This window comes from Barbatula barbatula (genome assembly GCF_947034865.1).
Source record: "Barbatula barbatula genome assembly, chromosome: 3".
NCBI classification, from domain to species: Eukaryota; Metazoa; Chordata; class Actinopteri; order Cypriniformes; family Nemacheilidae; genus Barbatula; species Barbatula barbatula.
The window spans coordinates 13,643,827-13,665,200 of record NC_136764.1 but is presented as its reverse complement, the minus strand read 5'-3'; the positions used below and the strand labels follow the sequence as shown (position 1 = coordinate 13,665,200).

The 21,374-nt window shown below is 36.8% G+C and overlaps 1 protein-coding gene across 1 annotated transcript in view; it reads left to right on the top strand.

Moving 5' to 3' along the window:
• LOC306891901 (low-density lipoprotein receptor-related protein 8-like) overlaps nucleotides 1–21,374 on the top strand; it is a gene marked incomplete at its 3' end in the record, with an annotated part of 41,791 nt that overhangs the window by 4,987 nt on the left and 15,430 nt on the right. Inside the window, exons 3-4 of the mRNA XM_079452524.1 lie at nucleotides 8,501–8,623; nucleotides 16,608–16,730. Of these exons, the coding sequence (XP_079308650.1) occupies nucleotides 8,501–8,623; nucleotides 16,608–16,730 (246 nt within the window). The remainder of the gene's footprint in view (nucleotides 1–8,500; nucleotides 8,624–16,607; nucleotides 16,731–21,374) is intronic.

Below are 21,374 nucleotides of genomic sequence, written 5' to 3'. Positions count from 1 at the left end.
ATATGTTTGCGTGTGCACTCATAATTGAGCTAATGCGGTCACATAAGACCATTTAATGTAGGGCCTACATCAGGCTATCTACTACAGATTTGACATCTTTGTCAACATTTTTGACCATAGTTTGTCTGACTGGTGTTAAAGTGGTTTTCCGAATTTAGTAATCTCTGCTTCCTTGATCCCAGTCACAGTTATTGCCGTGTAATGCATTTTTAATTTGCCTTTGGAAAGGGGCTCTTTGTTTTGGCACCTCTTGCAAAACATGATACGATCCAAGTGTTGGAACCAACCATAGTTTGAGTTTCAGAACAGATTAAGATTGAAACAGGATTATAGTCATATGTAGTGTTTCATTTGTCTTTGCAAGAACTGGCAGTTTTACAATTCAGATGTTTATTTTCTAGTCAATTTCAGACTCTGCATCATGATTAAATAGTTTGATGATGTCATAGCCTGAGCATCTCTAGACGCTGTGTGTGGGGCATATTGGTAAGGGCAAATTAGCATGTCTTTATTTTCACAATATTGATTTTTGTAATTAAACATTTATTATTAAAGGAGCAATGTAGAGCGTCATCTCCGGGTGAAGAATCAATTGCAACCAATGGCTCACTCCACCCTTCCCTTTCAAAGCCTTATGATGGCTGACACAAAATGAAGATGTCATTGCACTTTCGATTTTGACCCAAGGAGATATCGTATTTAGAAAACGCGTTTTGTAGAGCTGTTTGTTCGTTTACGTGCAAAAGGGGACCCGCGCAGTATGCAACTAGAAGTTGCTCAGTCTAAGGTAATAAAAACACAACTCTTCATTATGCAAGGTCTTTATACATCTCCGAAGACACTTTTATTATGTATATTATATTGCATTTCTTTCAATAGATCCTCCAAAAACCGACGCAGTGGACCTTTAATGCTGAATGATTCTGTCTAGGATTGCTGCACATTGTATGTAGATGATGTAACTGAAAAAGCTTCATAGATTTGCCAACATTTTCTAATGCTAAGTCAGCCATTTAATACACACACACTGATAGGATTGTTGCCTTATTGTGCAAGTGCCAAACACTCTCTACACTGTGATACTATTGTAGCTCAGCCAGGCAAAATAGATGTAGGGTTTATTTAAAGCTATAAAACCAGTTTATCTAGTCAATTTAGGGGACTGATTTAATGGATATATGGCCAACTCCTGAACCTTAATGCTTAAATATAATTTGTCAGTGCCAGTCCACTTTTTAATCATTCAGTCAAACTGAATACTCTGCAAATATTTCATAGCTTACTGTGGGGCATTAAAGGCATCAGAGAGTTCATCTATTCAGATTTGAGGCATCTTAGATGACAGAATGTTGTGCAGACATCTTTTCTTTCAATTGCAAATGCTGAGTTATTGTAGCTTTCCTGTAGCTCAGTGGTAAGAGGACGGCGTTAATAACGCTAAAGTCATGGTTTCGAACCCAGGGAATTGCATATAAATGTATTGGATAATGCAATGAAAGTTGCTTTGGATAAAAGGGTTTGCCAAATGTGTAAATGTAACTGTTTTTCTGATTTAAATCCCAAACTTCCATCAAGCTGCAGGTGACTGTGCTATGGTTCATTTGATTGTGAAAAAAACCTTTCTAAGGTTAGCAGGTGAAATTTAACCAGCGCCACTTGGAAATGTATCATTAATCCACTGTCATGGGTGAAATGTAGCCTAAAGGAGCAGAACTCCGATCAGCGCTCTTTGCTGAAGCCTCAGTCTAGCACATCTCTGATGTTTGAGCTCTGATGCCAGATGGCAGCATGGTGATCAAAGCATTGCCCGGAGGAGAAGTCCAAATTCATAATTGTTGACAAAACTGGTCTGAAACCTGCCCCGAAAAGAAAGGCAATAGGCTTTCATTCTCAAAAATGTAACATTCAGAAGCAGCAGCCAGCTCTCGAAAAATAAATTGTGTCCTTCAGCATTCATTGTGGACACAATGAGAGCACTTACAGTAAATACAGCGAAATAAAGAAAAACGCAGAATAATGAATGATCACCAATTTGTATTTTAGCCAAGTAATTGGTGCTTGAGAGCTGGCAAGTACTATCCCAACTCGAAACACATTTTGGCTGCGTTTATTAAGGGAGACATTTGCTGTCAGGAGATTTCTTTCTAACGTTATCACTTGTGAAGGACACATTCTGCTTTCTGTGAGCCGGGGTTGTTTACATTCTGCTGTTTAAAAGGTTCCTCCTTCAAGCATGTCTGTAGGAAGCAGCCCACACAGTTGGGTGCGCTTTACTAATCAGCACAGATCATGAAGTGCTCGCAAACGGCCATCAAATTTATATACAGAGCGCATCTACAGTAGGGCTGTCATGATATCAGATTTTCACTTCTTGAATATATTCATATTGTTGACCAGTATTTCATTTTTAATTTGATACTGTTTCATAACTATCATACTAATAGTACTAATGCTACTATATAGAACAACACAGGAGATTTTGATTCAGTGATGCTTCCTCTGGACCTGTACACACACTATTGCATAGCTGTTTCAATGACTAAAGCCATTTGGCAGATAAAGCCTTATGTGCACTAATACTGAATCAGGAAATGGATTATTCGGTGAGGTGTAATGGAATTGGAACGATGCCAGCTTGTTTATAGCCGTTTCATCAACCTGCTACTGCAATACTGAGAAAACTGAGAAAGAAAATCATATACGTTCAAGTTCAACCCTGCTATACTTTTCATTAGAATTTCTGAGAAAGCTCTTTGTCGGAAAGGAATATATGTTTCTCACTTTACCACATTAAGATTTGTAATATAAATGCTTTTTATTATAGACTCCCTTGAGAGACAATTAGGCTGCAGCATCGTCCTACGGAGAGTAGTAAAATAAACATATTATCAAATCCTTAAAGTATTGTACCAGGAGATATAGCTCTCCAATGCCGCATTTTATTACCATCCCAAAACAAGAGAGAGAAATAAAGACACCAGTCAAATAAACCAAGAGAGTAAATAACTGGCAGGGGCAGGGGGTAATGTGAAGTTTCCTTCATCAGCATCTTCAACAGCAGACAGTTATTCTTTGCCAAATATTGATTTTTCCTTTGTTGATAAGAGGGAATTTGGATTAGATGTTATGAATGTCATGGGTTTATTCCCATAGTGTGAGAGAGACATTTGAGCATTACACACCTAAACATGATTGGGTACAGGCTCTTCTCTTATGAGCGCCTATTCAATATTTTAATTTGTCTGTAAACCTTGTTTCAGGATCTGATTTTTCTTTAAATCATCAGGAATTAAAGGACAGGGGAGAGAGAAACCAAGATGGAGTAGTTACACATAAAGGTTTTTGACATGTGTCGTCTTCTTTTAACCCCAGATTTAGGCCAGAGTTAACCTTAAGTAAAAGCGCACACTTTTAATTTCATAACCTGGGTTATAAAACCTAGAATAGTATAATATTGTGGGATAAACCATATATTTAGCAACATGCTACCAGTTATATATTTTTGCACTTTTAAACATTAAACATCCTCAGGCGCTGGGTCACTGTTTTTTGTTTTGGTGACGTAACAGAAGACAGAAGCATCCGGATTCATTCTTCACTTGTCTGGACATGGTGGAGGGTTTTTTCTTTATCATGGGAAGGATAATGTCATCATCCACCATCTTATATGGACACCCAGGATTGTTTTGTTGCTGAGCTCAGCGTTGTGTTTTTTTCTTTTCAGAATGTGAAAATGATCCGCTCTTAATGTTCCTGGCATCTTTCTGATGGATTTGTTGTGTTTTTAAAATCTAACCATGGTCTGTTTGAAATGCGTGGAGATCTCTCTGAACCCCATGGTGTGGGTTCACAGCAAATGCTTCCAAATGCAAACACCACATGTAGAATCAACTCCAGACCTTTAACATGCTTCATTTTTGAAGAAATGATTTAAGGAAGAGCCCATACCTGTGATTCAACTGTCCAATTACTTTTGGTCCCTTGAAAAAGGGGGAGCTTAATATTAAAGAACTGTAATTCCTAAAGCCTTCGACTAATCTGGATGCGAATACACTCTAAATAAAGCTGAGAATGTGCACTTTAAGACAATATCTATTACTCGTATACATTTTGACACACAGCTTAAATAAAAAAAAGATTTGTTTCTGTCCAATTATTTATGAACCTAACTGTATGTTTACATTACATGGTGCCATGGTGTCATTATCAAAGGTGTTAGGTGGTGTGATTGACCTACTGAATATTGAAAGCATTAATAATATTCAGTTTTTTTTGTCATGATTAGTTTATTAAAATAGTTGATTAAATACAACCCAGAATGTGGTTATATTTGACCCAACCCAGCACATGTTAATTTATAACCCAACAGTACGGTTTGTTCAAAATTTCACCCTACGCTGGGTTGAAATAACCCAACATATTTTGGGGTGTATTACTCTATTATTAGTCAGGTAATCTTTAACAAACAGTTTTGACACATTATTCCATTATTAATATTATCTGAACTAAGCAAATCTGAACTAAGGATCCATCAGTAACCAACATGGATACCAAAATAATTGACCGATTGCTTGATTGATTAATGATGTAATGAAACAGGGATTTGAGAGTGTCTTCTAACAATAGAGTAGTAGAGTTTTGAATCATAAACTTGGAGGGGTTTCTAAACTCCAGAATATATTCTCAGCCGCCACTGAGACACACTGCTTTAATCCCACCTAATGTCATTTCATTTCCCAAATGCACTATGTTTGATTTCAAGACTAAATATTACCAACGAAATGTTAAACTTATATTGACGTGGTCCCAGATATGACTACGTGCCTGTAACATAGTCCATGTCTTAGCCAAAGTATTGTGTGGTGGATTTTGGGTATAAATTTGTATATGTGTGCTTGTGCATGTGTGCACCATTGCATGTAGGAGTTTATATCTCAGGTATGAAGTAATTATTTTCTTTTAAAACAGGTTATCTCCTCTGTTGGTACAGAGGCGTATTTTTTGTGTTTTGGCTTTTCTCAACCATTGGCTCTTAAAGCACAGTGATGGAAGATTGCAGGACCAAAACAAGATATAGCGATGGATAAAAAGCGTTTTCACAGAAGGGGGAAGCGTATCTAGTTGATGCTGGCCAGGCCTCAGGTGATTACAGCTGTCAGATTCAAGTCATTTAAGCGGAACTCTATTTCTTATCTGAAACCCAAAGGACTGTGGCACATACAAATCTTTTTGTAGAGTTGAGTTTGACTGCCTTGGGTTATATTTTCCAAAACCTGTTGTATGGAGCTGCCTTGGTGTTTACTACAGGGATATTCAATTTTATTTTCTAGTTCCAGCCTTTTCTTACACAACCATGGTACAGCTGTGTAGTTATAGGTATAGTTTTTAAATAATCTTAAAAATATTGATTGGCTGGTTTTGATGTGCTTATTGAGGTTGGAGAGAAACTATGCCGGTCTTAGCCCAGTAGGAATGTTATTGAATAGCCTTGGTTTACTTTGTGAATGTCTGACAACCGAGAAACAGATATTTAGAAACAAGTGTATAGTATAATGCAATGTCAGTCGCCTTGGATAAAAGCCTCTGCCAAATGTAAATGTAAACTGCCTTCTAAGCTAGTATTTAATACACTGGCATCTCAGAAGGGATGGATGTAAAGAAAGATGTGACTTTCATTGACTTACTCTTTGACATTTGTGTGGGTGTTCCTGTAGCTCTCTTGGTAATACAAATATCATGGGTTTGACTTTAGGAATCACACATGCTGAAATAAAGTATAGCTTGAATACTACAAATGTGTAAATGGAAATGTATATTTAATTTAAAACAGTCTTATTTTTTATTCATTAGATTTGAATATGGAATGAAATATATTTTAATATACTGACTTTTTTAAGTGTACCTTAAACCTATTTCAGTGAGCTTGTTACTATGCATTTTGGGATTGCTAGAATTGAGGGATTAATACAGGGTTGCTTAAGAATGTATTTAAATTCTGCTCTCTACTTTCTGTAACAACCTTTACGTCCACATGATGCCTTTAAATGCTAAGGTAAAGAGCTTGCTAGATTTTGGAACAGAGCTGAGATTTCCCATTCACCTGTTCTGAGATTTCACAAAATTTGTCTCTATTTTGCCTTGGGTGTATGCTTTTAGGAGTAGCTGTCAGAATTAATAAAGATTTTTTTTCTTTTTAAACTATACCCAGAGAACCTGTTTGGGATGCAGAAACGTCAGGATGGATATCATGTTTTTGCATCAAAGGACTTAAAACTTGCTTTTGATTTGGGATTAAACTTTTATCAAGCCTTAATTACTAGCCTAGGTATGCATGGTTAAAAATTGAAGTATATTTTATATTATGTTTCTATGATTCAAAAATTATATTTCTGTGGTTGGTTAACAAAATCAAATGATGCTGTTTCAATTAATATTTTGAAGGCGTTTGTCTCTTGGATTGATATCAATTTGAAGAGGAAAATGTTCCAACATAACTTATTCTCACTGATGTGCCAACATACAACATCACCAGGTGTTGCACCAGTGCATTGTTGCCCACCTGTCAGGTCATTGACGAACAATTGAAGTTTAATGCCCAGTTATGTGCAGCGGAATTTAGACCAATAAGATCTATCACCATTTGAGTAGCAATCATTTCAAATTGTTTCTGTCTCTGTTTCTTTTTTCCTTTGTTTTTCTACCTTTTCCTCTTTTCATAAGAACCATTACACTTTAATTAAAACAAGCAACAGAGCCTCTCTAACAGATGGCACAAATTGGTAACAGTAGTGGGTAAACAACTGTCTCAGTAGTGAGTCATTGAATTCCAAATGAGTATGGAGATGGCCACATTGGGCTGCTATTTTCAAGCTGCTCCAAATTCAGGGAAAAAAATCAAATGAAATGGATCACACATTCATTTGCATGCATGCACATCACACACCATCGTCCCTGAATTATACAACTTTTTGCGGTTTGTGTATGGAGATGAGTGATGCTGCAAATAATGCTGCTTGTTTAGATGTGGACATAAACCATTCAAAATTTCTTCCAGAAAGTATATGTAATCTAGTTTATATTGTTATCACTCCTTTAACTCTAAATTATATGACTTTGTTTGCCAGACATTTTTACAGCTGCGACTCTAGGCATGCACAGAAGCAGAAACTCATTTATCTGTCTTAATTATGATTGGAGGACAGGCATCTGCTCAATGAACAAGTGTTTGCTGTCGTGAAGGGAAATGGAGAGTTGCTGATCTAATGTTCCTGATGAAAACACAATCTCTGATGAGTCACACACAGCTTGATGCAGGGGGAGGTTTGCAGGCACATTCCATTTCAATAGACACATGTGTGATGCTTGGATACTCATCCGCACTGTGCATTGGTTTTACCAGAGTCCAAGTAGAATATGAGGATGTATAAAGAAAATGCCGCAGAGGATACTTCATATCTTTTGACAGATCGTGTGGCAAACTGTGACTGCAGCCCACTGAAAGTCTGTGAGAGTTTGTGAGAATTTTGCAGGTGTAAAGTAGTGACTGCTGACCTCCGCATACGATACCTTTTGCTTCACACTGTTGATCATTCTCTATTACATGCAGCTCCCCATAGCATTGTAGGTTTTCCGGTACTTCAGTTGAAAGAGCATGCAACCACAATCATGGATTCGATTTCCAGGCTTTTGCCAAACTGCTTGATTTATGCTAACAATAATTTGCTTTGGTGAAAAGGATCGAAAAGGATCGTACATTATAACAATGCAGTGTACAAGCAAAAAGGGCTTAATGCCTACATGCTGGAGGTTAGGCAGTTTGTATTAAAAAGGTGTATAAGTGCAGGCAGCAGTGGTGCATGATGGGATGGAAATTCTCATGCAACATCCAAAGAGAACATAGTTATGGCCACTCACAGTTGCTTAGGTTGTTATTCATTTAACTGTAATGTAAGCATGTTTTATGTTAAAGGGAGTTCACCCAAAAATAACAATTCTGTCATCATTGACTTACCCTCAAGTTATTCCAAACATGTATACATTTCTTTGTTCTGCTGAACACAAAGGAAGATATTTGGAGAAATGACATTACCCAAACAGATCTCATCCCACATTTACTGCCATAGTTGGGGGAATTATAACTATGGGAGTCAATGAGGGATGAGATCGGTTTGGTTACTTACATTCCTCCAAATATCTTCCCTTGTGATTAGCAGAACAAAGAAATGTATACAGGTTTGACAATCTGACGGTGAGTAAATGATGATAGAAATTTCATTTTTGTGTGAACTATCCCTTTAAATATATAATAATAGTATGTAGAAACCACTATAAATAAGCCAATTGTTGGTTGTTTCCGTCAACAAATTGTAAACACCATCAAAACATTGCTCTGTTTGTTTGTGCCAATAGGAAATGAAAAAAGGGGATGCGTTTGGGGAAATCGGTTTGGTACAGAACAAACATAGTTGGCCTTTAACTCCCTGTTTTTCTCTGTGTGCAGTGAAGAAGATATGTGCGCCCTCGGAGTTTGCATGTGAGAATGGTCAGTGTGTTCCTGGGCGTTGGCGATGTGATGGCGAACCTGAGTGTCCAGATGGATCTGATGAGGCTGATGCCACCTGCAGTAAGTCACTTTTCTTTAATGCAACAATACTGATATTTAAAGGAACTGTACCCTCAAAAACAAACTCGTTGTTTTGTTAAAAATACATGGTTTCTTTTTTTCTGCTGACCAAAAAGATTTGGAGAATATTTGAAACAAATGTAATTAAAAGAAATGGAGACAAAAGATTAAAAAAGATTAAAAGGGCACCATTTTGGTCCCTGCTTATCAGTCTTCGCAATACCAGCACTGAAACCGAAAAGTAAAAGGATTGACTGATAGGTAAAATAAACATTCTATGGGATGAATGTAAACCAGTTTTACCAAATTAAGATTTTGACCTATGAAACCTTACATTTCTTTACCAATATAAACTGTTTAATAGTCTATTCAAGTAAGTAATTTAGTACATTGTTCTGCACTGCTTTTACAGTTCAAGTCATGATTGGCCTCTTCATTTGAACACAATAACTATTTGGTCACCCAGTGTGTTTGTTGCGTTTGTCTTATGCTTGGTTTGATTAATGCAGTAGATGTTTTTCCTCCCTGCAGAAAAATTACACTTTCGCATTGTTGTGTTTAAGGATTCAGAAAGCAGCATTCACAAGTGCTCACAGTCACAAACTATTTCTGAAATTAAGAGCAACACAACCACCTTTACATTTTATACATGCCTTTATTGCAGTATTCTGTCTGTGTTGTTTTGTTAGTTTTTTTAATATCACTTATTTAATAAGGTTGTATTTGTTTACCCTAGTAAATCCATTACCTAACATAAACAAACAATTACCAATATCGTTTTTCAGCATTTATTAATCTTTTTTTAATATGATACAGTTTAGACAACAATTCATATTCAACAATTGATTGAATGCTCAAAAAAGGCAAAAATGCTATTGTTTAGGATTTGTTCATAATGCATTTCCAATACAACCTAATTATAAAGGTTTGGACAACTTGTCAAAGGAGCTCATATTGTATTAATCATATTTTTTAACTTTATGGCCCTGCATATGCACATACTTCATTAATGATTTAGCCCCGTTTTCAGCCAATTGAGAAAACACTCTTTATCCGTGGTTAAAATCACTTAAGTCTCACAGCTTCAAATACCTTATAGCTGCATTTCCTTGTCCAGCCTTCATGGTACTTCATTCATCTTTTCAGCTTACTCACTTCAGGCATAGAAATAACATTTCAAATTAGTTTACAGCCTATAAAGCTATTTTGACAAGTGAAAAATTAACACTGATTTATTATGTCCATTTGTCAGTGGCACAATAAAAATGTAGCTCTTGTTTCCATGACTACAGTATGTTGGCTCTGATCTGTCAGTGAGAAGCAAAGAATGTGGACATAAACTTCATCCTTGACTAGCTGCAGCTCAAAAAGATATACCTGCTTTGCTCCATTATCAGAAGGAAACACATTGCGGTTGTTTTAGGTTTATAATAGCAAGGAAATGTAAAAGTTTAAAATTCTAATTATTTAACATCAACCATCCTAACTTTGTGCAAAAGGTCAGATTTCTTGCTTTCATTGAAGCACACTAGAGATGCCCTTTGGAACTTTCTCAAATCATGCTGAGACGTTATGGATCATCAGATTTTGCACCAACTTGCAAGCTTGAGTGCATGCTGTCATAAAAGTAAAAAAAATGTCTTTATACTTTCACTAAAACGATGTTGATAAATAATAACTTGAAACAAAGTCATGAAACAAAGGTTTTAAATCTACACGCAACATGCACGAAGCATTATCAACCACACTGTAGAGCACATTTTCTTACATGTAAGCTGTACTGTATGCTAATAGGATGTTCAATATCTTTAAGAAGCATCTTTAACAGAACTCTCTATCAAAAGAGTGTCCTGATGCATATAATGGAGTGAATACTCAAGGGGCATTTCAGCAATGCTTCAGTTCTTCTAATGAATTCACAAAGTTAAGCTGATGCTTTCCGTAAAAACCATTAGCAGATATTCAAGATAAGACCCAATTAGGGATACTGTTTGTTTGTAAACATGTTCATTTGGAGATATTGTTCTTGCTTTGAGTTGTATTTCATATGACGATATATATTTTATGTTGTACAGTTCTATGATCAACCAAAAAGGTTAAATATTCACTATAATTGTAATCCTACTGGATGCTTCATAAGGAACGATCTTAAAAACGAATGTACTCTTACAGCCTTGAGATAACGAAACTACGAAACGAAGTGAAAACCTAAAAATAGATTTGCGATGTTTAATTTATCCAGTGGCCATAAACAATGAAGCATGTTCATGGCACATTTATGCTTTATTAAATATCTTGGTTAAAAAAGCTTGCAAATTAAAATCGAGTTACAGTTACAGTTACAGTTGCTAGGCAGGAAATCCAGTTACACGCACGCACATATATCTATATATCTATAGTATTCATACATTCCTGTGATACAGACACACTTTTTCTGCCTGTCCCACATTATGACAGCTTTCACGATCGAGTAACCTCGTGAGATTAGCGAACACTACCTCATTAGCACTACTAATGTGTTCTGCACTGTTTAAAAACAAATGGTACTTCTAAAATGATCATGTTTTTTTTACATTGTATTAGTCCAGTAAATCCTGACAGCGTTTACAGGGATAAACAGTTCAACTTTCGTTAAAAAGGTTATTCTTGGCTGCAATCTGAAACGTGTGCGATCTCTACAGTCAGAATACAGCTCTAGGCTTTTGCAGCCCCACTTTATGTAATTGACTGCCATATGCGATCCAATATGTTTACTAAATCACTGTTGGACTGGTGCGTGCCATGTTTTCCTTGAGAATACTGTATCCTATTGTAAATCCAACTGTGACATCAGTTCATCATAAGATTATTACTGGTTCAATGGACTGTTTATAACGTGAGTTATGCCACGCTGAACAAAAACAGTGCTTAAATTATGTAGTATTTTAGCAGTTCTGTCTCTTTATTTTGACTCCCATCTAGAAATGACCTAGTTTTTACCACCATAATAGTATCTTGTTGACAGTACTGGGATGAGCTCACCAAAAAATTAAAATACTCGCTGTTATTTCCATTTCAAGGAAATTTCTAATATAGGAAATTACAAAAACATACCATAAATGCAGTCTGTGTTATACATTTTGCTTCTTAACTTAAACTGTGCCAAACATTTTGCCAGGTTCCCCTTGCTTTTGAGCACTGACAAAGGCTATCATGTGCAGAAATCAGTTTTGAATGATTTATGATTGTTTTTTTTTTACTGGAAGGCGGGGCTTCCCTTGCTAGAGCGGCTGTACTGAGCATTGCAGTTGTCCCTGTTCATAGTAATAAAACTGTGGTATTTGGTTTATACCTATGGTCTTTTATCTTTTTATGAAGAACAGACTGAAAATTATGGCTTAAGAAAACTCGGAACATAGTTGAGTTTAATCATCTGGTTTCATACTTAAATAATTTTTGACTTAACACACCGTTCAACAGTTAAATTGATAAATGAGTAGCTGAATAGGTACAAATGTTCTTTGATTCCATTATCAATTAAACTGTTGAATGGTAAATGATGAACTTGTGGTGTGAGATGTGTAATGTCATGGTAAATATGTAAGGGAAGTGTCAGGGGCGCAACTACTCAGTGTTAGGGGGGTATGCAGAAACAGTTTTTGCGCCCCCCCTAAATAAAAAAGTGTGCCGGACATCATCATGTATGGGCTTGAAATAATAAAGGTTTATTTTAAAAGTATATCAGACAGCTACTGTAAGCCCACCATAATTATATGGTATATGGACACAAATATATAAAAATGTATTCATAGAAATTTCTCTGCCATTTCTTTCTTTTTGCCGTATCTAACACGTACCGATTCGTACCGAAACGTGACACAAGTGTAACGTATCGAACCGAACCCTGAATTTTGTGAACCATTACACCCCTACCTTTTCCATATTAATAATATTAAGAAATTAATCTGTTGGTATCAAGTATGAAGTTGGTATCAAGCTCCCTCTACACTTCCACCTAATGTTAGACCTACCTAACTTTGCTGTTAAATATAGCAGCCTAAATTCGATTTTTCAATCAGCCTAGGGATGGCATCAGATAAGACAACTATTATGCAGTAAGGTTGTGCTGCTGTTGAAATTACATGAACATTTGGGATTTTAAAAAGTACAAATATGACACACACACATACATATAGAAAAGTAATTACAGGGTCACATCTCTCTCTGTTTAAAGGTCTGTGCTGATATATATACAAACATACATACATACATACACATAGCACAGATCTTTAAAGAGAGAGAAATGTGGCCCTTGCAGCTTCCATGTCACCCAGCAGATGTAAAGTAGCCTGTATGTCTGACAGCACAGCTGAGCTAACATGAAGCTAGTGGTAAAATAAAATCCATGATAAACCAGCCTTATTGCATAAGGAATGTTTTCCAGCTTCTAGTCATTTATTGTGCATGCTACCTTATATTTACCAGTTCTTATTTTACTTTAATAAAATTGAGATATGTCATGCATGGCATTGGTAGAATAGGGTTTAACCAAAATATAAATGTAGATATCAGCAGCAACATTATTTTGCATTAAGTTAGCAAACACTTGCCAGTCAATATTTATATGTTCAAGCCTCCAAGTTTGGTAGCAAATCTATTCATGATTCCGACGGTCGGTTTCTCAGCAAGCTCGCTAGCTAACGTTAGTCTGTTAACATGAATATTGTATTTACAAGAATAGACGTCACATTTTGAATCCTACCTGTTGCCTTTCACCATCCACGTATTTAGCTGCTGTCGCATCCCTTGACAGGACGTCTCCTTTTTCCATCTTTCTTTTTCTATTTTTAGCCCCCGACAGCTTTTTTGGTTTATCCATCTTTTTCAAATTCAAATTTCAACGACAACTCACCAACGTTACTGCGTCCTTAACGTAACTCACGGCGCCCCGCCCACTCGCGATATTACCCTTCTATGTCTAAATAAATTATATGATGGAATCTTATGAGGGCACCGGTGCCGCCTAGCCTGTTAGTCCTCTTAAATGTATATAACTTTTTATACATACAATAACTTAAATAAATTTTAGAAAAATGTATATTACTTTTATTATTTCACATTTATTAAACCATCGCGTTGGCGCCCCCCATGGTGCGGCGCCCCTATGCGCCGCATATAGCGCATACCCACTTTTTGCGCCACTGGGAAGTGTATTATTAGGCTTGTGTAAGAGGGATACATGTATTGGGATATTTAAGGTGATGGGTAATATGGAATGTGAATGTATTCTTTTTCTTCTGTGTGTGATCTGCCCTCTTGGTTTCCCAAAGACACATTTTTCCTTGGGAGATAAAATAAAAGGAACATTGAACTTTGAATTGTGTTTTATCTATTTTCCTCCACATTTTAGTCAAACATGCACTTCTGTCCCAAACTCATGCAGTTGTCTGAGCAAATACTGCTGGGTTGTTCAAGTTGATTGTATTAAATCTCAGCATTGAATATGCCTGTATTTTATTTTCAAATGGCAGCAGTAATGACTTAATGAAGTGGAGATCAATTGCGTTTGATTAGAGACTAACTGCTGTGTTTTCCTCTGCTGATTTAATTGAAGTGGAATTAAGAAGGTCTTTATCAAATAGCCATCAGCAAAGCCAAATGAGTCCATGGAGCTCAGCTCGACCTTGTGCTCTCTTACCTCACCTCTCTACACATGCTGTGATGTTTCTTCTGGCCATGTCTCTTCTTCCCCTCTCCCTTTCCCAGTTTTCTGTAGATATTGCAGACCATGTATGTCTGGTCGGAAAACTAGTGAGCTTGGACAGTAAAATGTTGGCAGCACCCTTGGTTGCTCCCTTGTAAGATACCCTGTAAGCAAATGCAGAGTAGCCTTGCATATCTCCTTGAAGCTTAAGACATTTCTATGTAGAAGATTTTATATATGATTATTTATTTCCTGCTGAAGCGTTTAGTTTTAGTTTAGTTTTTGCAGGCAGCATTTTCAAGTGTAAAGGGTAAAACTTGGCTCTTTTTATGTTTGTTTGAATTTCATTTTACTGCTACACATACCTCTTTTCTGGTTTATACTCATATTTGTCATTAGTAGTCAAATTTAATCACTTATTGTGGCTGCGCTATAGCATCTGCTACCATATGTCTTTCTGAAACTGTGAGAGTATTTTTGCTTTGTCACACACCCTGCGAACCACAGAGTTACACAACATTCCACTGCATTGCAGATACCCCAAAAATAAATAAATAAATAAACACTTTAGCTTCCAGACCAACATGTTGAATGACTTAATAGTCTAACAATTAACCCAGTTCTGTGGGGTCTTCTTGTGAATGATGAGATCGGGTTCATTCACTAGTCGCTTTTCAGTAAACATAATAACTCATAATAACTCAATTTAGCTTAGTTCTTTTTATAATTTTTTGTTTGCTCTCCAGTAATTTTATTTCAGATTTTTGACACTACAAAAGTCTGCAGGTATACCAGCTTGCATGACTTTATACCTGACTTTAGATTTGCAATGTGGGTGAATTGGCATCAGTTGCATTTTATTCCATGATTCATTGTACATTTATTCTATATTAAGGATTATGTGAATGCTTCTCATGTATATTAGCACTGTGAAGACACTCAGGTCCAGTGTCTAAAATTTTTATCGGCATCTAACTGTGAGGTTGCCAATTGCAGCCAATGTCTCACTCCACTTCCTCCTTTTCTAAGCACTTCGGTGGCCGACACAGGACTAAGATATTGTCACGTTTTCGCTTCTTTGTCGAAGGAGATAAAATTTTCACGAAACCTGCTCAGTAGTAGTTTGCCTCATTAGGGCTACTGTAGAAACAACATGGCGAGATCCATGTTAGGGGGCCCGCGGTGTATGTATATAAAAATAGCTCCTTATAAAAACATAACACATCATCACAAGTCTTTATACACCTCTGAAGACTATATTATATTGCATTTCTGTCAATAGATCCTCAATAGAATTTTGTGTTAAAAACTCACATTAAATATAACGCAAAAAACTTTTAGAGAGTTCAATGTGTATAAAGCGATATGAAGTAATACTTTTGTGAGATTAGGATTTCTCAGGATATTGTTTTCTCAGCAGAGGGTGCTGGATGTCATGGTTAAGCATATTTGAATACAAACATGAAAAGAAATCACAGACAGCTTGCCTGACGAATGATGCTGAAGTACTTGTACTTGATGTTGAAATCATATCTTATTATTTATCATTCCTGTAAATAATGAAACAGATTCAGTGAAAGATAAAGCATTCACTCAAGAGTAAAAACTCCCCTTTTGATAATATAGTTCATACAACTTATTGGGCCACTTCGCAATATTTTATGATATGAAAGCATCATTGACTGTGGCGGCAATCCAGGCCTCTGCCAGCCAGAAATGATTTATTTATGTCACAGAAACCCCCCAAACTGCAATGTAATATCAACAGACAGCCTGCCAAATTGAATAGATTGGCCATGACGGCGAAAGTGAAAGATCTGCTAAACTGAGGGGCACAGACTCTCTGACCTCATTCTCTCTCACTTCATGGAACGATTCACCCAAACACATGCACGATTTTCTTTTTTTCCATGACAAGGTGAAGTAGAAATTTGGACGATTGATAATGCGGATCAATACGATGACAGTTCATTGTGATCACAATTGTTAGCCTTAAAAAAAAACATTTGACTCCATTTTTCGAGCTCCACAGCCATGTTCACTAACTGGCTTTGTGTGGAAAAGACCTACAAGAATATCCAATTTTTGGGGGACGCCAGGAGAGCAAACTTAAACTTGCACAGATCTGTGTGTTTTTATCCTGTTTGCTATCTCACATGACTAACAGTGATGGCAAACGCTGGGACATCTCTGATAAGGCATGTCCAGTGAGCACACAGTGAGATCAACATAGTGATTCAATGGCGATTTGCTCACCAGCATCATGTTTCAGATTTCAAACATTTTCCTTCTCTCTCACAGCGGTCAGACAGACGTGTCCACCAGATAAGTTCGACTGTGGAGGGAAGTGTGTGTCGCTGTCCTGGCGCTGTGATGGGGAGAGAGACTGTGAAAACGGCTTAGATGAAGAGGACTGCGCTGCGGGTGAGTCTGATCCCTCCGTCTCGGACTGTTTGTTTGATTCTCTGCAGGGAACCTCATACAAGCTGATGTGATACTTTGAACTGGCTGACATAAAGAAACCTGTTTATATCCTGAGCGCACTGCCGCCTTGTGCAAGATTTGGCTTTAATTATAACTTAACAATCGATGGCCGTGAAATATAGTTGTATCATTTAATATTATTGATATTCAGAATAATACCAATCTGCTGTGAATTATTTCTTATCTGTTATAAGCTATATAAAGTGTCATTGTTTATATCTACCGTATGCAGATTTATGAATATTATAGGCTGTGGTAAGTAATTATTGTTAAAGAGATGGCAAAAGGATGCCCTTGAAATGCTCACCCAAGGATTTCTTGATTTATTGTCTGGACTCTAGAGTATTGATGTTAAATTAACGGGGCTTATGCTCAAGTGCCATCATACCCAATCACTGTCTGTGTTCAATGGCTCATCAGAAATGGTGATTGTGCTTTGGCCAATCAGGTGACTCCACAGACCCCCGCTATGAAACCCTCTGTCCTACTTTTAAGTGCCTTCTAGCTTTTACGCTTCCTCTCACTCCCTATAATAGTTTCTCTCCTCTGGCCTTCATTCTGTTTGTCTACCCAACCGTCTGTCACATTAACTGTTTCTCACCCTCATTCAATTTCTTCAATCTGTTTTCTCTGTAAATTTAAATCCATTTGGTAAGCAATAAAATGTGATTGTTTCATAGGGCAGCACATTTGTCTAAACATGTTCTTAAAAAAAAGTGATTAAGCATTGTGCTAGTCATACAAGTCACAGATTCTCAGGGAATTCATGGAAGTATAAGTGTATCGTCATCTTTTCATTCATGTGATTCTCTCCAAAAAAGCAATTATAAATTCATTCTTAAAACACAAAACCTTTTGACATGTTATAAGATATAAATCATAATCGTAATTGCCGGGTTGAAACGTAAATTGAACACCATCCAACTATTTTATTCCAGTGCAGCGGGGTGGATGATGGCTCTCAGCGAACACGCTTGGGTAAATCATGTGTCACAACTCTTTTAAATTCTTAATTTTTTTTCTGTACACAGAGCAATTTATCATGTTATAGGCTTTTGAAACTAAGGGCGGTTTCACACTAGCACTTTTGGTGCGCACCCGAGTCCGCTTAAAAAGGGAGGTATGAGGTGCGGTTCATGCGAACGCTTCGCTGCTGGTATAAATGCAATCGTACCAAATCACTGAAGAGAATTGTTATTACTGACGTATTCTTTGGTAAAAATGTGTGCTTGTGTGTGTTACACTAACTTTTCTGACCAGTGTGAGAGATGTGCTCCAAGCAGAAAGCTGTAACCTTTTAGGCTATCATACGATACTCAAATCAGAATCTAAATGTCAGGGTCACTGTATAGATGGCACTCCCAAAACTTTACATTCCCCTTTTATTCCCCTTTTTTGTTGTCATGGATCTAACAATCCAACTATGCCGCATTGATTCATGTTTTTCTTCCATAAAAGTAATGAGGTGTTTGTTTTAGTCAGGCTATTACCAGTGTCCGGCCATTTTCCAACTCTTGATTGTTATGCCCCTGCCAATGTCACAGTATCGAACTGGAACAAGAGCCATGTCTCAGAATGATATTTCACCTGGGTCATGATGATAATTGATTTCCTGCCCTGCTGTGTGAGGTCAGTGCTGTGTAATACACCTCTCATTATCCACTGCTGAGAGCTTCATAACTTTAATCCACTGCAGTGGCGCTCAGAAGCAACTAGACATCTGCTGCTAACATCTCAATGGAGTTTCACAACAGGTTCAGTGCATGCACAGATTCATGTAAATGCTTGTATTTAAAAAGAGGCTTATATTCCTTCACCAATTTTTGTTGATATTATTATTGACGCTGACTTGTTTATTATTTTGATGCGTGTTTGTTGTTTTAGATTTTGTTTGATCTTTTTACTTTCAATATGAGAAACTGGTTGATCTGTTGTGAAATTTACATTAATGTTCTAAGGAGACACTTTCTTATCAAACAGATTCACAGGAAAATTCATGAAGTTAATATAGTGACAGAACTGCGACACAAACTGAGACTCCAAAATGAACACATCAAAACAAATCAGGTGATGAAAACTGAAGTCATTACGTTTGGAAATAAAGACGAGGTTCTCAAGGTGAACACATACCTTTACTCTAAAGGTCGAACAACAAAAAATCAAGTCAGGAATCTCGGTCTGTCTCTAGAGTCAGACCTTAGCTTCAGTAGTCATGTCAAAGCAATAACTAAATCAGCATATTATCATCTGAAAAATATTGCAAGAATTAGATGCTTTGTTTCCAGTCAAGACTTAGAGAAACTTGTGCATGCTTTCATCACCAGCAGGGTGGATTATTGTAATGGACTCCTTACTGGCCTCCCCAAAAAGACCATAAGACAGATGCAGCTCATACAGAACGCTGCGGCAAGGATTCTGAGCAGAACCAGAAAATATGATCATATCACACCAGTCCTCAGGTCTTTAAACTGGCTACCAGTTACATATAGGATAGATTTTAAAGTTTTATTACTTGTGTATAAATCGTTCAATGGCCTAGGACCTCAATACATTGAATACAGACCCAAAAGAACACTCAGGTCATTAGGATCGCATCAGCTAGAAATACCAAGGGTTCACTCTAAGCAAGGAGAGTCTGCATTTAGCTATTATGCGAGCCGCAGCTGGAACCAGCTTCCAGAAGAGATCAGATGTGCTCCCACAGAAGTCACATTCAAATCCAGACTCAAAACACATCTGTTTTACTTTGCATTTAATGAATGTGCACTGTGCCTCTGACCGTCCGACTGTTTGTGCTGTGCTTTATTTTATTTATTTTCTATTCTATTCTAAACTATTTTATTTTTTTATTCTTTACTAGTTACATTTTATTTTCTTATTTCTTCAATCTTTTATCAAATGGATATTTTTAATTTCTTCTATGTAAAGCACTTTTTGGATTGGATTTGTATTCAATTTATTGTCATTACACACATACAAGTACAGTGCAACTTGAAACTTTGAATTACCATTGTGTATGAAATGTGCTATATAAATAAACTTGCCTTGCCTTGCCTACTGCCTGCTATGTTTAAATAATAATATGTGAAACAAGCTGTATGCAATGAAAAATGATTCAAACACTATAGTACATCGTTGTCTCATAACGTACTTATGTGCATACTTACTGTACTGTTGTCAACATGTTTTCTGTTTTTATGCAATTTTTTACATCATTACGGGGGCTTGTGGTATTATGGCTTACTCCCTGTTTACACATGACGCGACCGATGTGAGAAATGCCTTGTTCATAATGGGTTTGTTGTGGCGCAAACATTAAGATGAATTTGAAAGTCTTTTGTTGTGTCGCACATGTGTAGACGCAGTCTTATCAACTTGCTTGAACCGTTTGAAAACAAACATACAGAAAAGTGCATACTCTCCTTAGTATATGTAATGAAATAAGAATAGTATGCAATTCCAAACGGAGCCTTGTATGTAGAAACAGATAAATATTCCTGAATTAATAAAGGTAAAGCTCAATCTGACAGCATGTGTGTTATGCTTAACTTGTATTTCACCCAGATGTTTCATATAGCCTGATGATTTATTTTCCATAGAGGCAACGAAGTATGAAAAATAAAACCTGACAGTGTGTTTAAATTGTGACCATGGTTAGTCTGATTGTTGCATTGGTGCATGTTTATGATTGTTTTTTCTAAGTGCAGTGAAGTTATTTGCACAAAGTAGTTCTGCACAAAATGATTTGTGTTTATGAGTGTGTATGTAAAATACATTGCCGAGTTTTTAATTGAATGAGCTCTTTTCCTGGCACTTGCACAAAACATGTTTTCTGTTGTTAAAGTTTTGAACAGGCACTAGTAGAAGCTAATATGGGTGGACTGGTCCATCCCACGTCTCTCCCCTCAGAGTGGACATGGCCCACAGCTTCACCTCTGCTGATCAGAACCTCTCATCATCACTACACCGTGGCTTCCGGGGAACTGGGTCAAACTGGCTTCAGTCCAATATCAAGCACCACTGGGTCTTCTTATATGCCTGAGCTTGACTGTTTACTTTGATAACTGGCTACAGCCGAAAGCTGCAGGCCAATTCATTTCCTCAACTCTGCCAACATATTCATAATTCCTTATATGTTTAATACCCAGTGCAACACTTTTTTAATTCAATGTTCCCAGTGTACGTCATTTTGATATTTTTGAGCTTGCTGTGTTGAAATACCTCATATCAGTAAATTTTAATAACATTTTAATTTGATATGAAATAAGTGCCCAGATTTGAGGAATCTATACTGTACAGTATCATGTTTGTGTTCTTCCTTTAAAGTGCTGTAGGGATTTTTCTAACTGTGCTGGGATAAATGAATGTAAATGGTTGGAGTTTTGGCACAGTGATGATAATTGCCTGTTTCCACAAAATAATCTGCTTTTAAACTAAACTAATCTCAAACCACAGGTTTTTCACTGAAACATGATTTACAAAGGCTCTTCTACCTGCTTCAGCATTTAGATCTTTCTAGCCTCGCGGGGAAATGAAAAGGAATTTGTGTTAAATGTCAAATGTAAAAATGTTAAATGTTTTGGA